The sequence below is a fragment of the Coturnix japonica genome, unplaced genomic scaffold, assembly GCF_054131305.1.
Source record: "Coturnix japonica strain WE unplaced genomic scaffold, WE-NBRP24 Scf044, whole genome shotgun sequence".
Lineage (NCBI taxonomy): Eukaryota > Metazoa > Chordata > Aves > Galliformes > Phasianidae > Coturnix > Coturnix japonica.
In genome coordinates, this window is record NW_028188947.1 from 260813 (window position 1) to 277991 (window position 17179).

Consider the following 17179-nt stretch of genomic DNA (forward strand, 5'->3'; position numbering starts at 1 on the left):
CAAGGCAAAATAGATGGGAAAGTATTTTCCTGTCTTAATGAGGTATCACAATGCTCCCTGTGAAGGGCAAGTATAGTGAAAGCGGGGAACTGGAGTTAGCTCTGCAGCAGACTACAGCAAAACGGTGTGACTGTTGTGATGTCCCTGCAGAGAAAGAAGATGTGTTTACAAACAAGGACAAGGTACAAAAGGAGGTGAAGGCTGTACTGACTCAAAATGCCACGCTGAGCTGCGAGGTGGCCCAGGAGAAGACGGAGGTGAAGTAGTACGAGGAGGGGAAACTGATCACCTCGAGCAAGAAATTCAAGGTGCAGTCAGAGGGCAAACAGCGTCGGCTGGTGGTGAGCCAGGTGGAGAAGAAAGATGCAGGGGAGTACAGCTGCGAGGCTGCTGGCCAGAAACTCACCTTCAAGATTCATGTAACTGGTAGGAAACACATTTTGGTTGATATTCTTTGATTATTCCATAGTCTGGCTGTGGAAACGTCTGTGTGAATGTGTCCTCTTGATTCTGCCATGAAACTGTTTTGGGGAGGATGAAAAGAAATGCTTACAAACGTGCAGCTAAAATGATTATTTGTTTTTAACAGTGTTTCATCCAGCTCTTCCCCAACGACTACTTTTATAATGAGCTGTCCATGGATGTCCAACTGTGATTTGTACAATGTGCAACACTGCTCTGCCAGTTGATATTTCAACAGTAGTAGTTACAGATCTCTACTGTGGCTGCACTGAGGTTTGGTTGTTGGTGTCCTAAGAACTTTTAGTCAGAGGCATTGCACTTGCCTTTGGTTTGTTGAATCCCACGTTGACGACCATTCATTCCATGTTCTGTAAATGTAATGACCAGTCATGAATCCATTGATACCTTTCTAATTGTACGTTTCTCATTAGTCTGAGAGTTTAGCATGGAGGCAGATCTCTCACTCCAGCTGCAGTAGAGATTGCTCTGGTGTCAGTATATTTTGCACAAGATCTGGTAAATTTTAACTTAGACTCCAGATAGCCTTGAGCACATCAGCTGCATTCTGAGTGACCATTAGTGAGCTGGCTGATGACGAGGGTTTGTCTTCTGTTTTATTTGTAGCTGCACTCTGCTGGTTTTTGCTCGTAAGTCAGCTTGTTCTCTGTTAACTTTACAGTTCTCATCTTGTATTCTGAGCTGATCAGGACAGGGAATCTGTTTTCTCCTCTTCTTTCTTATGGCAGTGAACACATTGGAGCTTAATCCTGGTCAAGGTTTGGCATTTGGTCAGCTATGTGGAGGAGCAACTGTACTGGGAGTCTACTGCCTTTCTGCTCACGCAGACCTAGTGTCCTTGCAGGGCATAGCTTGCGTTCTGTTCCCTTGTAAAGGTTGCAGTCTTTGCTCTCTCCATCTTGGGGCATTCTGCTCCTTCAGTCCCTGGTGTGCAATATATCTCTGCTCCTGTAGTAGACAGTTTTGCTGCTGCCTGTGGTGTAGACTCTAAACTATCAGCTTTTACGTTTCCCACACCACGTGGATGTGATTCTGGGGCCTTTGGATCTGTTCCGTGAGTTGTGTAGCTCATGCTTTTGGCTAAGGAAACTGGCAGTTTCAGCAAAGAGTGGATTACAGAAAGGGTAGATTTGGGAGGTATCTGTCAGAGAAAATGAAATATGAACGATTACAGAAAGACTATGGCAACAGCTGGAATCAACCAAGTTAATCCTCAGCAGCCAAAGCCAGCCCATATCTTATTGCAGAGGTGTAGGGAGAAAACCCAGAAATGTAGTGCTTTTACACTTGAATTTTGCGAGCTGAGGGCTATTATTAGCTGTTTCCCTCAGAAACCAAAGGTTTTCTGTTCTCTTTCAGACCGGATGAGCTCATGGCTGCACAGGGTAATGTAATACTTCCTCCTCTGCCATACGTGGAGAGTGCTTGCCTAGCTACCGTTGCTGTATTTCTCATGTTTACCACTGTAACATGACGTGCAAGTCCAGCCCTCACTGCAAAATGATGTGGTGTGAAAGTCAGGAGGGATTATGAGTACTCTTGGAGTGGTTGGCTCTTTCACTACAGAAATCCTCATCTTACTAGCTTCTCCCAAAGTGCAATGGCTTCCTGAGTCTTAATTTGTCCTCTTACCATTGCACTCAGAAAGATTTTCAGGGTTCCTCTACCCCAGGGTTCCACTGGTAGCACAGAACAATCCCATTTTAAGGACATGTTGAATGTTAGGTGCTGAGTGTTGAGCATTACGGGATGCAGATTAGACCTTCTTGCTTAAAAGAAACAAGTGCTGTACACCTTGGAAACCTATAGAAAACTAGACTAAAAAGGGCTGATTCTGCCATCTCATTATCTCAGTATTTGTGGTGCACGCTGAAATCCTTATTTGAAGTGGGCCAAAGCTCCATTGCATTTGTGAGAAGTTTTGTATCACCTGGTTGGTCTAGGCCATGTTTGTTGTCTTGCTAATAAGCAACCCTTCTGATCTTCATCAAATCATTGTGGTTGGAAAAGACCACAAAGATCCCCACATCCAGCCTCAACCCATCCCACCATGCACACTGCCCACGTCCCTCAGTGCCACATCTCCATGGTTATTGAACACTTCCAGGGATGGTGACCCCACCACCTCCCTGCAAAGCTGTGCCACCACATCACCACTCCTCTTCAGAAGAAGTTTTTCTTAACATCCAACTTGAACCTTCCCTGAAAATCATCAGTCAGAACAGGGGCTGTTGAAGATGGGTGGAGAGAATGATGCTTCTGCAGTCAATACAAGCAGGGAGATCAAATGTAGAGTGTATCAACTGCATTCTTGCATTGGCTTGCTGCCCTGCTCCCTGGCCTTCAGTGGACTGCAGTGCTGGTGGTAGAGCTGTGGTGTGAATCCTGGGATTGCACGTACTGCAACGGTCAGCAGCACAGGAACTTGAGCTGAACTTACCCTCCTGGGCAGCTGCTGCCACTCAGAATTCAGACAGCATGCAGAGGAGAAAGTCATGAAGGAAGGGAAAGGGATGGCAGCAGAAGGCTTCACAGAGTGACAGCGGGGAGGAAGGAGATAGGGGACAGGTCATGGAAGGGTTTGCCATGACTGCTGGGGAGCAGGAGCCTTCCCGGTCACCTGAGCTGGGTATGCCTGAATATGCTTGCATGAATGATCTGAATGAGTGGTCTTCCATGTCTCCACTGCAAATAAAAGGCAATGTCAATCCCCCTCACACCTGCTAGTCCTGCATTCATGCTTGGAGCCTCTGTCTTGGTATCAACATCAGGACCCTGGGATCTTTCCTGGGACCCAAACAAGCATAGGAAGCTTATTCAAAATTGCTCTGCTGTTACAAGCTGGCTAGCACTAGAGAAGTCCATGATGTAAGTGCATCATAAATATTCTGCACTTCTACAGCCTTTTGTAGGGCAAACCATGGAATAGAAATGGAAGCCCATTTATTTAGGGTTTATCTGTTCTCCCACGCCTCAAATAGGAGCTAGCATGAACGCTCTCAGCGACCAGTTGTTGGTAAAAGGAGAATCAGATAAAACAGTCATTAAAGTAATCAATAAAAGATTCAATGTATCAATCGATCCCACTTAGCAAAGTGATTAACTGAATCCCCTTAACTGATATGTGTATGCCTAACTAATTATACTTGCTATCTTTCTGATGCTAACTCCATTTGTTGACACAAAGGGTAAGGTGGGCTTTAAACACTTTATTCTATATGTGTTAGGTATTAAGAGGAGATGACCTCAGCCAGTTCTCTGAAGAATCAGGGGTTGCTGAGAGTAGAAAACCATGCTTTATGCATAAAACCGAGCTACAAAACCTAATGTAGGCCAAGTATTCACAATATTAAGGGCTATATCACTGCCATATGGTAGAGTCAAAAGATGGTTTTCTGCTCTTAAATTTCTATGGTTTCCTGATTTTAAGGTCTTCACTTCATAATTGAGCTGTATTTGGCTGATCTCCAGTGCAGAGTGAAGCAATATCAAAAAGACAGACAGATGAAGATCTGTCATTGTCTTCATTAGAAGAAATCTGAAAATTAGGAGTCCGAGCTGATAGTAAAGACTACCCAGAGGGATGGGATGACCACAGGGACTGTGCTGAGGATGCATTATAATGTGTGATAAACACTGTGAAGAAGTGTTGCTCCAGGAAATGGTCCAATACAACATAGAAGCAACTTTTAATGTCTTCCAGTCACAAGTTGTTCATATGTAATGTATATTTTACCCAGTGTTTTCCAGTTCCAGAAGCAGAAGATGCCTTTATCAACAAGCAGAATGTGCAGAAGGAGGTGAAGGCTGTACTGACTCAAAATGCCACGCTGAGCTGCGAGGTGACCCAGGAGAAGATGGAGGTGAAGTGGTACAAGGAGGGGAAACTGATCACCTCGAGCAAGAAGTTCAGGGTGGAGTCAGAGGGCAAACAGCGTCGGCTGGTGGTGAGCCAGGTGGAGAAGAAAGATGCAGGAGAGTACAGCTGCGAGGCTGCTGGCCAGAAACTCACCTTCAAGATTGATGTCACAGGTGAGAGAAATTGTTTTGACTGTATTGAACCCCCCAACAAAGAAGGAGGGGAAAGTTAAGTGGTTTGACACATTCAACCCCAGCATTCAGTGATGTAGACGGTGCTTAAATTCTGTTTAATTTGTGTACATTCCTGTTTGCCTTCTGAAGCTATGAACACAGAGGACTTGGGTAGCCTCAGCTTAAGACAGGCTGGAAATAATTCGGGAATTTCCCTGGGGATCTCAAGTAGATGCAATGATAGCAAAATGAGAAGTCAATAATTACAGGGGAAATTAAAGAATATTAAAGGTATCTTCAGGGCAGAAGCACACCCCTGCAAATGCTTCTTCCTAAATAGTCTCAGAGACAGCATTTGGTCACAATGCTAGACGGCAGCATTGGTGGTTTCTATTAAATTAAAGAAACCTGCAACTAAAAAGGTTTTCCCGTATTTTCTTTTGTTTTCTTCTCTATAGCAGGTACAAAAGAAATGCTTAAAAATAGAAAGGCTTCAAGCTGGTGCTTTTCTTTCCAAAATGGAGGAAGACAGCCGTTCATTTATTAGGAGAGTCTGATAAGAAAGTGGAAAAAGGCTTTTTACCAGGGTCTATAGCAACATAAGAAGGGGCAATGGTTTCAAAAGTGAAGAGGGTAGACTCAGTTTGGACATGAGAAAAGTTCTTTATGATGAGGGTGGTGATACACTGGAACAGATTGTCCAGTGAAGGTTGTGGGTGACTCATCATTGGAGTGTCCAAGGCCAGGCTGGATGGGGATCCTGGGCAGCCTCATTTAGTGAATGATGTCCCTGACCACGGCAAGAGGTTGGACTGGATGATCTTTAAAGCTTCCTTCTATACCCAAACCGTTCTATGATTCCATAGGGGAAACCATTTTATTACTGCCTCTGAAAACTCAGGAGATATTAGAATTGTTTTCAGAAATAAGTAGGTGAGAAAAATACATTTCCTCACTATGACTTAATCACAAACAGAATTTAACCTTGACCCTCACCTGGCTTTTGCTGGCAAAGCAACTTACAGCTGTCAGCTTGTTTGGACAATTTAATGCCTGTCCCCTTGTAAGAAACAGACTTTTCAATGACTGCGTATGCTGGTGTGCTGCTGGACAGTGGGGAAAGGGGTGTTTTTTAATTTTTGAAGATTTTGGAACATGATACTGGTGGAAATGAAAACAAGTTTAGGGCTATCTAAGCTGTTTTGGTCTGGCAGGGAGGAAGTTCTTCACTGGCAATTGATATAGTTCAGATGTTGGCATTCAGTTCATAGCACTGTCAGGAAATGTGAGTGGGAAAGCTGTCCTCAACGGTACAGTCCAAAGACTAATTTGGGCATTTGGGGAATGCTGTGTAGAAAAGATTCATGTCTTAAATGCGCCCATTTGCCTTCAATTCCAGAAGCAGAAGATGTTTTTATCAACAAGGAGAAGGTGCAGAAGGAGGTGAAGGCTGCACCAACAGAAAATGCCACACTGTGCTGCGAGGTGGCCCAGGAGAAGACGGAGGTGAAGTGGTACAAGGAAGGGAAACTGATCACCTCGAGCAAGAAGTTCAAGGCTGAGTCAGAGGGCAAACAGCGTCGGCTGGTGGTGAGCCAGGTGGAGAAGAAAGATGCAGGGGAGTACAGCTGCGAGGCTGCTGGCCAGAAACTCACCTTCGAGATTCATGTCACAGGTAAGACAGGTGTTGTCTGAAATACAGCAGAGATCAGTAAAGTAAAATCTAGTTTCTATTATACAGTGATCCAGTTGCAGTAGTCTGTGCTGAGGTTTTTCCCCTATACTTGATTGCCTGGGTTTGTAGCAAGTATTTGGATTTAGTATGGCACAAAGACCTGTTTCAGTCTGTCTGTAGAATAATAATTACTGATATATGTACAATGGAAGCAATATTCAAGATATTATTCAAATCTCTCCTGTGCCTGAGATCCCAAACTGTAATTCTTGTTCACCTAAACATTTGACTAAGATAAGTATGTGCAGTGAGGCTGGAGTGCATGTTCTACGTGCAGCCTTTCATGGCAGGAGAAGCAGGAACTTCTCCTAGTAGTACACTGCCTTTTTACTATGCCTTTATGTTGGAGGCTGCATCTGGATAGGTGAGTCTGCTACTCACAGTAAGAGACCTGGTAGAGCTGACTATTGCCAGAGCTCAAAGTAAGATAGATATCTGCAAATCACACACAAAGAAGAAAGGACTGCGTTGGTGAGCATATTTCCTTTGTGCCTTTGACAGTCACAGTTGTGGCAATGGTAGAGGCCATGAGGAGTCTGTTCAGGAAGCCAGGAGTACTGTTCTGGGTCATGAAAAGGCAGCCAGTGGTTTGACTATCACATGTTTATGTGTTTTGATGTTTCACAGTGGGTCTTAAGCAAAAGGAACTCAGGTTTTGGTTGCCTGCAGGTCAGATGTTCTTTTGGGTTCAATATGTTTGCATAGTGACTTGCAACCATGGGACTGGTGTTCAAGGACCCTCTTGGTTCCTTCAGTTCCTAGGTTCTTTCTTGCCTAGATTTGACACTTTGTTTCAACAGAAGAGCTGATATTCTCTAGTGAAGGCTATTAGTTTGGGCACAAGTGGTAACCTAAACCTGTTCCAACCTGTACATACAAACCTGCAAGATGGTCTCATTTCAGTCCTTCTGTTTTTCTTTTCTTCCCTCAGAGCCAAAACCTGTGTTTATAAACCAGGAGAAGGTGCAGAAAGAGGTGAGTGCTGCCCTGGCAGCAAGTGCTTCCCTCAGCTGTGAAGTAGCACAGGATCCAACTGGAGTAAAATGGTTCAAGGATGGAAGACTGCTTGCCTCCTCCAGAAAGTTCAGAATGGAATCTGTGGGCAAAACACGGCGTCTGGTTGTGGAGCAGCTGGAGAAGAAAGATGCTGGAGAATACATCTGCGAGGCTGCTGGCCAGAAGATGACCTTCGAGCTGGAAACAACTGGTGAGCATTCAGAAATTCTCAGCCAGGATTTTGTAGACTTGTTGTGAACTGGGTTTTAGGGTGAAATCTCAGTTTTCTTTGCACCTGACAGTGTGAGAATTTGCTCTGGCACTTTGTGTACCTCCCCGGTGCTCAGCTGTTCCTTCCCTTACTTGGGGATAACATCATTTATTCAAGGTGATGTCCAAACGGGCTTGTTAACAGTCCTCTGCAGTGCTTTAAGCTGTCATGTGTCAGCCAGAATTTATGCATGTTCTATAGCCATTCCTACATGTTGAAAACACTGCACTGTGCTTAAGCTTCAGCATATGTTCCAGTAAGTACAGTTCCATTAATTCTAGGGAATTGGGTGAATTAAGCATAGATCTGAAGGCTGCCTTTGCCCAGTGCAGAGATGGAAGGACTAATGTAGATTTGACTTGATATTTTCCCTTCTAGGATGGGAAGGAGCTCTGTCAAAGTAAAAAAGTGGGCATTACTTCCCAGGGAAATAAGAGAAGTCTCATTATTCACAGGCGGTGAACTCTCATTTTCTCTCTCAGTCTGCAACCAGGTTGGGTTGCTGTTTCAGTACTGGCTGTTTTATGCAGGAACTCTGCTCCTGAGGTTAATCCAAGTTGTATCCGAGCCCTTCAGAAGGAAAGGGAAATAGCAGCACAGAAATATGGTCTGATTCTGACATAAATAAGTGCAGACCTGGAGAGTTAAAAGGGATTGTGTGATGTTCAAGGGACTTTGAAGCAAAGATGTCCCCTAGGTAAGATTTGTGGCTGACATTCCCCATACATTGTGGGCACACAAGCTAAGGAGAGACTAGTGATGAGCATGCAGAGAAGCCAATGATTCAGACAGGTTTGTAGTGACACGACATTGTAGAGTTCTGTCTAGTTCTCCTTGGCATAGTTTGGAAAATTAAGATGAGGTGATGGTGGTAACCAATATGGCTTCATCAAGGTCAAGCCATGCCTGACAAACTTGGTGGCCTTTCATGATGGAGTAACAGCATCAGTGGATAATGGGAGAGCAACTGACATCATCTACTTGGACTTGTGCAGAGCATTTGATCCTGTCCTGCATGACATCCTGGTCACCGAACTGGAGAAAAATGGTTTTGATGGATGGACCAGTTGCAGGATAGGGAACTGTCTGGATGGTCACACTCAGAGAGCTGCAGTCAATAGCTCAGTGTCCAGGTGGAGGGTGGTGTTGGGACCAGTGTTATTTAACATTTTTGTAGGCAACATGGAGAGTGGAATCAAATGAACCCTCAGCAAGTTTGCAGATGACACCAGGCTGAGCGGTGCTGTTGATGTGCTAGAGGGAAGGGATGCTACCCAGAGGGACCTGGACGGGCTGGAGAGGTGGGCCCTTGGCAGCCTCATGAACTTGAGTGTGGCCAAGTACAAGGCCCTGCACCTGGGTCAGGGCAATCCCAAGCACAGGCACAGGCTTAGAGGAGAATGATTTGAGAGAAGCCTTGACCCTGAGGAGAAGAGTTGGTGTGGAGGGAGGTGTCCCTGCCTATAGCAGGGGGACTGGAACTAAATGACCTTAAAGATTCAGTCAGTTCTATTGTTTTTCTACCCTTAATTTTGCTTGAAAGGTTTTAGAATAAATGAGATTCTGGTTTCCATGAAAACTGTTTGCAGGGAGCTCCATTGTAGCTAGTAAGTCTATCTTTAAGTTCAAGGGCAATAATGCATTGACTGTGTTGAAAAGGGAAATGACTCATGAATGGATGATGGTTTATAATAAAACATAATCCTACTTATTTTCTATGCAAATATGTGTAAGGAAAAGATGCTGCACTCAGTTCTGGAAATACCCTGACAAATATATCTCTAGTATTTCACAGCTGGAGATATCAAGATTGTTAAAGCACTGGAAGATGTGGAAGTGAATGAATATGGGAGTGCATCTTTTGTCTGTGAGATTTCACACGATGAGGTTCAGAGCCAGTGGTACAAAGATGACAACAAGCTGAAGGCTGATGACAACATCAGAATGCGGCAAGATGGTAGGGTGTAAGAGGGGGATCTTTCTCCTGAGTGGGGGGTGGGTTGGAGATCAAGCATATAAGACATCTGAAATGAAGAAGGTTCAGAAGGGAGTTCCCCTTTTGTTTTGGGACTGAGGTTAGGGTGGAACAAGTGACATGGTGGGATGCTTAGTGTGGGAAGTGTGATGCTATCCCACCATCCCACACTGCCGGGAGCAGGTAGGAAATGAGTGCAGTTATTTCCAAAGTGGGGGTGAACAGGGCAGTCAGTTCACCTCTCCAAAGAGGTTTTGTCTGACAGTGAGTGTGATCCGTCTGCATCAGGTACTTTGAATTTGACGGCGGCCACATTTGGTCAGTCCTTGTAGAAGCCATGTTTAGATTACACTTTGGTGGGGATGTGGACGTGGGGGAATGGGTGGTTTCATTGACATAAGAGAACAGGCAGTGATGCTGTGAAACCAGATGGATGATGCTCAGCCTGGCCATGTGCCTCAGAGCTCTTTGCTCAAGGAATCCAAGTGTAGTTGTGGGTTTGCTCTCAAGAGCACAGTTTCGTAGGGATGAGCTGGCGGTTGGACTAGATGACCTTAGTGGTCTTTTCCAGCCTTAGTGACTCTGGTTCTCTGCTTCAGGAAAGAGCTACTCGCTGACTTACACACTTGTCCAAGTCAAGGATGCAGCAGAAATAAAATCTGTAGCAGAAAAGGCAGAATCTCGTGCCCATCTTACAGTTAAAGGTAATTATGCTTCTGATGATGATTTTGATTAAATTATCTTATGTTATAAACAAGCTAACATCCTTTGCTTTAATGTCAAGGAAGTTAAACACCACCAGGGCCTTTCACAGAAATAAAAACTCCTACCTACCTACCTTTCTGCCCACAAAATATCCAGCTTCTCTTTTGGAATTTACTTTTGCAAAGTAAGACGGATTATTTTCTTAGGAGGTTGATTTTCTACATTTAGACTTCAGATTTGTGTTTGAACGTTGAGGGATAAAAAACATAGCTTGACCTTTTCTTCATTTTCTCTTGCTGTTTGAAAAGAACACAGGGTTTTTGTGTTTTTTTTTAATATATACAATGTTAGGTATATATATGATGTTAAGTGTGATAAAGAAAAGGGAGACATTTGAGTTAGCACACTACTCAAGAGTTCAGTCCCCAGCTTTGCCACTGTTACAATTATAAGGGCAAGAACTTCCTGGAAAATGAATTTCTCCTAAGTAGAGTCATTACATTTGAGCTACAGAGACCTTTACTAGGTGAAAACTTGTTGTTCAGAGCTAAGTTGCTGTATTTAACCAAAGTAATTATCAATGTCCGTGTTTCAATGAACCTCTTTTCCATTTCGTAATGCGAGGAGTTTGATATTGGGATGGGAAGGTCATGGTTTGATTTAGATGTTGGACTGGGAATCAGAAGATCTGGGCTCTTTTCAGATTGTCAATCTTATTGTCTGACTTCTTAACAACATTCTTTTCTTTCTATTATTTTTTAATGATGTTTCAAGGCATTCTGAGCTGATAGGTGTAGTGTTCATGTGCAGTAATGCTGACGTGAGTAAGTGGGGTGATAATGTAGGGGTATTTTACATTCCTTCTAAATCTCTGCTTTCTCTTGTTCCATCCTTCTTAAAGAGCAATCCATTAATCTAGTAAAGGAGCTGTGTGGTGACTATGTGACTGAGCCTGAAGAAGCCAAATTTGAATGCGAGATATCCACTCCTTCTGTGAAACCTCCCAAGTGGTATTCCTACGTGGGGAAGTCTTACAGGCTGGCAGAAACTTGATTATGCAGCAAAAAGGCACCATCCCCCAGCTGACCATAGCGAAAACCACCACTGATATGACAGGCACCATTCAGTTCTCAATTGGCAAATCCAAATCCACAGCCAGTCTGCTTGTCAGAGGTAACATATCCAGGCTTTGAAAACATTGCACTGTGCAAAGATCTGTTTGAATAGCTGTGATGTGCTTACTATTCAGATCTACAGAGCTGAGGTTTTGTCCTTGGCTATACCAAAGAAGTCAAATCAGGTGAAATTAATTGTATTTCTGAACTAGACAAGGTTAAGTTTGGTAGCACCTAAATTTGATGCAGTTTGTCATTGATTTCATCTGAAAGAAACTTGCAGGCTTTTTATCTGCTGTTGTCCCCAGCATAAGAGTCTCCATTCACACCCTAAAGTACTTGTTATATTTTCAACTCACTCTTATTTGAATAAAAGCCTCAACAATTGGGAGCAATTTAATAAGCACAGAACAAGAGCTGGACCTTGCATTTGGTAGATAATATACAGTATTACTTTATAGAAATGTAGTCAATGGCATTCCCTATAGACAATCGTTTGTTTTATCTTTAGAGTGGTTCAAAGAACCATTGTGAACTTGACATTAATTGGAATGGAATACACGCAAGAGACTTTCCTCTTCTTCCAATTGTCCTCATCCTTTCTTCTCTTCCACCCCTGCTTTGCAGATTACCATATACAAATCACCAGGAAGTTGGAGGACAAGACAGCTTTGGAACGTCATTCTGTCATCCTGTCCTGTGACTTCAGGCCTTCTCCAAAGGTTGTGAAATGGTTCAAAGGCCACACACTCATCAAGCCCTCTGAGAAGTACAAGATCAAGAGGGATAAGCATTCAGCAGAGCTCAAGATTCTGAAGCTGAAGCCCGATGATGCTGGTGTGTACAAGTGCAAGGCAGGAATTGCAGAGACTGAGGCCACGCTGACAGCTGAAGGTATGAGCAGGGAGGGTGGCCTCTTCCATGTCCTATTTCACCTCAGATTTCTCTTCTTGAGGTTGATTTCTGCCGTTCTCTCCTGCTAACTTTATAAATGTATAATCTTCACTGAGAAGATTACACAAAGATCATCTAGTCCAACCATTCTACCACATCCCAGTATGATTTATAGTAACAGTGGTAACAGTTCACCTTGTTTCCCCACAGCCCGCAATGTAGAAGTAAGGAAGCACCTGCAGGATGTGGAAATTGAAGAAGAGAGCTCTGCTGTCTTCTCCTGCGAGCTGTCCCATGATGACGAGGACGTGGAATGGTTCCTGAATGGCAACCTCCTTTACACCAACAATTACAATGACATCAAGAACGTTGGCAATTGCTGCACACTGACAATGAAGCAGGTTAAGCCTGAGGATGCTGGCACAGTGACAGTGAAGTCAGACAAGGTGTCAGAAAGTGCACCTGAAGGTGATAGGTGGGTCTGATCACACCCCTCCTGGATGTAAGAGATGCTAAGGAGCTCCAGTTCATTCTATTGTGCAGCAATCCTGCTTCTAAAGCTGACCTCTCTGGGGTGAAAAGTCATCAGAGGCTTTCTTCCAGTGGAAGGTTCCATTGCAGCAGATATCAACGAAGGAGGATGGTTTTGGTGTCCTGCCAAAGCATTCCATTGCTTTTTATCATCATTTTATTTAGCACAAGGAGAGTTACAAGAGCAGTTTCTTTTACTACTTCAGTAACATGCAGTGTCAATGCTGTTGTCTCCAAGGATTTATGACTGCAGGGAGAGATCATTCAGTGTGTGTTTTGCCTCTGGGATGACTAATGACCAGGCTGTGAGCAACCTGATCTAGCTGTGAATGTCCCTTTTTATTGCAGGGGAGCTGGACTAGATGGCCTTGAAGGGTCTCTTCCAATTCTAAGGGTACTGTGATTCTAATCTGCTCTCCCCAGCAATTAAGCTCTTTTACTCTATGCGCTCAGAGTTTGAAGGATTTCCTCTTTCTCCTTTCTTTTGCATTTGGTGGAAGTTTTTTCCCCAGTATAAACATCTGATGTGTGAAATAGAAGATAGATAAAAGGAGTCAATAAAACAGGAAAATCAAAAGTGTTCAGCAGCTTATCCTCTTAATCCTGTGGCCTGCTGTATGAGCTCTGCTCCATGTGAGGGCAATGCCAGCTCTCCAGCTTTAGAAGAGCTGCATCCCAATTACTTCATATGATATCAGTCCCACCCAAGGCAATGCAGGCTGTCCCTCCTGTTCCCTGTATTCTCCTACTGATTAGTTCAGAATTCCATAAAGTGCATTCAGTCAACACACATGAAACCGCTTTATGTTCTATATTGGTGTCGTCAGTGCTGGTAAAGATTTATTTATCCCTCTTTAAAAATCTGAAAGCAACTGGAAATGTCTCAACTTCTGTATCACATTGTTCTGTTTTGCCCTTTTAATTGCAGAGAAGCCTGCTGTCTTCGTGAAGTCCTTGGATGATGTTTTTGGTGAGGAGCGGGGTGTGATTAAATTGGAATGCGAAGTCTCTAAAGAGATGGTCAAACCAGTGTGGAAGAAGGACGGTGTTCTGCTCACTTCTGGCAACAAGTATGAGCTGGTACAGTCTGGGAAGACCCTATGTCCCCTTGTCCATGACCTCGAGAAGTCAGATGCAGGTTTCTATACCTGTGATATTGGCAGTGATGTTGCCAAATCAAAGGTCGGCATTCAGGGTAAGTACTGTGGAAAGTAAAGGAGTGCTGAAAGCACATTCAGTGTGGTCACTATGTCTTACACCTATTCCCCCACGAGCCTTAATAGTTTCTACAATAGAAGTGTATTACTGCAATTTAGCACAGTGATGTCTGGAAAATTCCCATTGCTTTTGATGTAAATGTATCTCATTTTGCCATGAAAATCACCAAACACATCAAGAATGTCCTGGAAATATTTCCTTTCTAAACATCCCTAAAATGGAGAAATGGTTTGAACACCAGTAGGGGTAGGATGGTAACAAATTAGCTAATAGAAACAGTTAATTTCTTGTCATAGGCAAAACCCTTTTTCTCACGCAGCATCCTAGAGTTGTCCTCTCTGTTAGGTTGTTCCCTCTGTAGCTCATTGAATCTTCATTCTGCTCCATGGACTGAGCTGCTCTAATTGTAGTTCTTCCAGAGCAAAGACAAGAGATTCACGTCTCTTTTTTTTTATAGCTTTCTGGTAATTCTGAGTGGAGAATGTCTTAGAGAATACATCAGTAAGGAATGCAGCCATGTTCTGCAAATCCTGAGTTAAAACACCAGTGCTGCTACTCATGTCAGTCACAAATGCCTTTTCTCCATATAAACCTCATACTAACGTATTTCTTACCTTCCAGAGCTGAATAGTGGCATTACCAAACGGCTGAAAACCACTGAAATCCAGGAGGGAGAAGATTGTACTTTTGAATGCATTCTGTCCCATGAAAGCATTGATGAGTTCAACTGGACACTGAATGGAAGCAGAGTGGAAAGTGGTGGGCGATTTAAAGCTTCTAACGTGGGTTGGTAAGAGACTCTCCTTATCAAAAGTGTGACTCCTACTGACTCTGGGGAAGTTGTTTTTACTGCCCGTGGTCTAACCTCCAAAGCCTCTCTGTCTGTGAAAGGTAATGAGATGGGAGAGATTCTGGGGTCTGATTCCTTCAACTGTCTTCTGATAAGATTGTCGTGAGAGCTAACTCATAATATGGTTAAAGTGAATAGCAACCTTCTACTTGAACCTCGAAGCACTGAGAATTTCTCTTAAAAATAAGTAAAAGGACAAAACATTTTACACAAATGTGAGAACTACCCAAAGCACTGGGGTAGTGTTGGAAATGGGCATCTCACTACAGCTTGTTCCATTAACAGTAAATCAGGAATGCTCTGTTGAGGGAACTGTGGGAGCAAATATCCTCTAAGTATAAGCTGAAGGGATGGCCTTCACATCATCTAGCTGTACAACAAATTCCTATCTAGAACATGTGCATCTGAGAGCATCATCCGAGGCTCCCAGTGTGATGAGTGGAGAGAAGAGAGAGGCAGTTTTCAGACATGGTTCATCATTCTCAATTGGGTAGATTTAAGAGAGAATAAATGCTGCCTGGAATTCTATTGTCTGTACTTTGCAGATTACTGCTGGCTGTAGGATGGCGTCTGTTGCAAGTGCCTCTCTAACTTATCTCCAGCATGTAGATGCATGTATTTTGAGAGAGGCATCCTACCCTAAGTGTATGTTACTCAAAAAGCAATGTTTTCTTCCAGGAAAACATACTGAAGTTTCAAAACAGCTGGAGGATAAGACAGCAGCAGCAGGGCAGGACATCAGCCTGAGCTGTGAGCTGTCAAAACCGGATTTGAACATCAGGTGGTACAAGGATGGCAAAGCAATCAGAAAAAGCCAGAAGTACAACTTGCAGCAGGAGGGAACTGGGGCCATTCTGATCATCCATGACTCTACTGCCAAGGACAGTGGGGAGTACCCCTGTGAGACAGAGGACTCCATAACAAAAGCCAGGGTCACTGTGCAAGGTGAGTTGAAAAGCACACTGGGGATGGCATGTAGAGAAGTCGAGGTAAATATCTGCAGCCTGTGGGTGATGTTTTTCTCTTCTGTTTCCTTGAGCAGGATCAATTCTTAGTTTTCAGAAAATACGATGGATTAAAATCTTTTCCTTAAAATAATCTGGAAACCGAGTGATTCTCCAGTGTGATGTGGATCTGGGCAGCCTGGTCTGGTGGTTGGTGGCCCCTTGACAGGGGGTTTAAAACTAGATACTCTTTGAGGTCCTTTCCTACTCAGGCCACTCTATGATTCTGTGATCATTCTATGGTTCTATGATCTTGGTTGTTAGTGAGCCAAGAAAAGATGGCAATCTGAATTAGTCTATATTGAATATGTGTAATCAAAACTATATGCAGTTTATCAGATGAGATCCTACCAGCGCATGTATAATGGTATTGAACTTTCCAGATATCTACTGGAATTATCAAACCTATGTAAATGGGTGGACTCTGTGGTCTTCTTAGACTCTTTGCATCTCTATGTGATATTCTGAAATGAGGGCAAAGGAGATTCAGGACACCTCTGTATGCTTGGGACTTGTTGTGGTAACAAATCCCTTTGTCCTACACCCACATCCTTTTATTTTTCCTTCCAGAAAAACCTAATTACTTTATCAAGGAACTTTCAGATGTGAAAATTGAAGAAAGTGGAAGTGCACTTTTTACATGTCAGAGCGAGAAAGCCGCATCCTTCGTCATATGGAGGAAAGGCATTGCTGAGCTCAGGCCTGGCAGGAAATACAAGAGGGCACAGAAAGGACGAGACCTGCAGCTGTGCATAAAAAATCTGGAGAAAAGTGACAGTGACGTGTACACCTGTGACATTGGTGATGCCCAGTCCAGAGCCAAGCTGGTTGTACAACGTATGTGTGAGAGCCATATGACTGCGCATCCTGTTTCTCCACTACCAAGACATTATCCTGGTAGAATTTGTACATTTATGGCAGGTCTTTGGGGCTGCAGCTGTCTGGCCTGAATAGCGGTTCACAAGCCATGCACAGAGCAAGCTGCACGGAAAGGGAAAGAACTACCAACTAGAGCAGTGCCATTGAGAACTTTATGTATCATTTAAAAACCAAAAATGCTGATGTACGGTGAGGCTGGTGACCCAGAAATCAGTGTGAACTTTCTATCTCTGACCTTTCTGAGTTAAAAATAGTTCTCTAAAGTTCTAGGCAAAAATTCCCTGATGCAGCATTCTGGGTAGTTGTCACGGTTTAAACAAAAATCTACCTGTGTCCATGACAGGGGGGCCACAGGGAGAACCTCTGTCCCAACTACTTCAGAAGCAGCCCAAACCCCCTCGTACATGGCTAAGATCTCCTTCTCAGTTGGAGTGTAGCAGTCCTCAGACCCTTTATATGCTCGACTCCAAAGTCCCGGGGGTTGGCCTTGGGTT

General features: G+C 43.7%; 1 protein-coding gene and 1 long non-coding RNA gene across 2 annotated transcripts; both read left to right on the forward strand.

Moving 5' to 3' along the window:
- The first annotated feature begins 7389 nt into the window (after positions 1–7389).
- On the forward strand, positions 7390–10187 carry LOC146752506 (uncharacterized). The gene is made up of 3 exons (XR_014940597.1): positions 7390–7454; positions 9300–9471; positions 10089–10187. It is a non-coding gene; the product is annotated as an uncharacterized LOC146752506 (long non-coding RNA).
- Positions 10188–13620: 3433 nt separating this feature from the next.
- Positions 13621–14795, forward strand: LOC146752507 (immunoglobulin superfamily member 22-like). The gene is made up of 2 exons (XM_085531788.1): positions 13621–13929; positions 14574–14795. The coding sequence occupies exons 1-2, from the start codon at positions 13752–13754 to the stop codon at positions 14744–14746; spliced, it is 351 nt and encodes a 116-aa protein (XP_085387914.1). The 5' UTR covers positions 13621–13751; the 3' UTR covers positions 14747–14795.
- Positions 14796–17179: the final 2384 nt, after the last annotated feature.

What these genes read in the sequence shown, in the direction of transcription:
- LOC146752507 (XM_085531788.1), top strand. Translation starts at nt 13,752, where the DNA reads ATGGTCAAACCAGTGTGGAAGAAGGACGGTGTTCTGCTCACTTCTGGC. An exon ending in ATCAAAGGTCGGCATTCAGG is followed by an intron (nt 13,930 to 14,573) that starts GTAAGTACTGTG and finishes CTTACCTTCCAG; the next exon opens with AGCTGAATAGTGGCATTACC.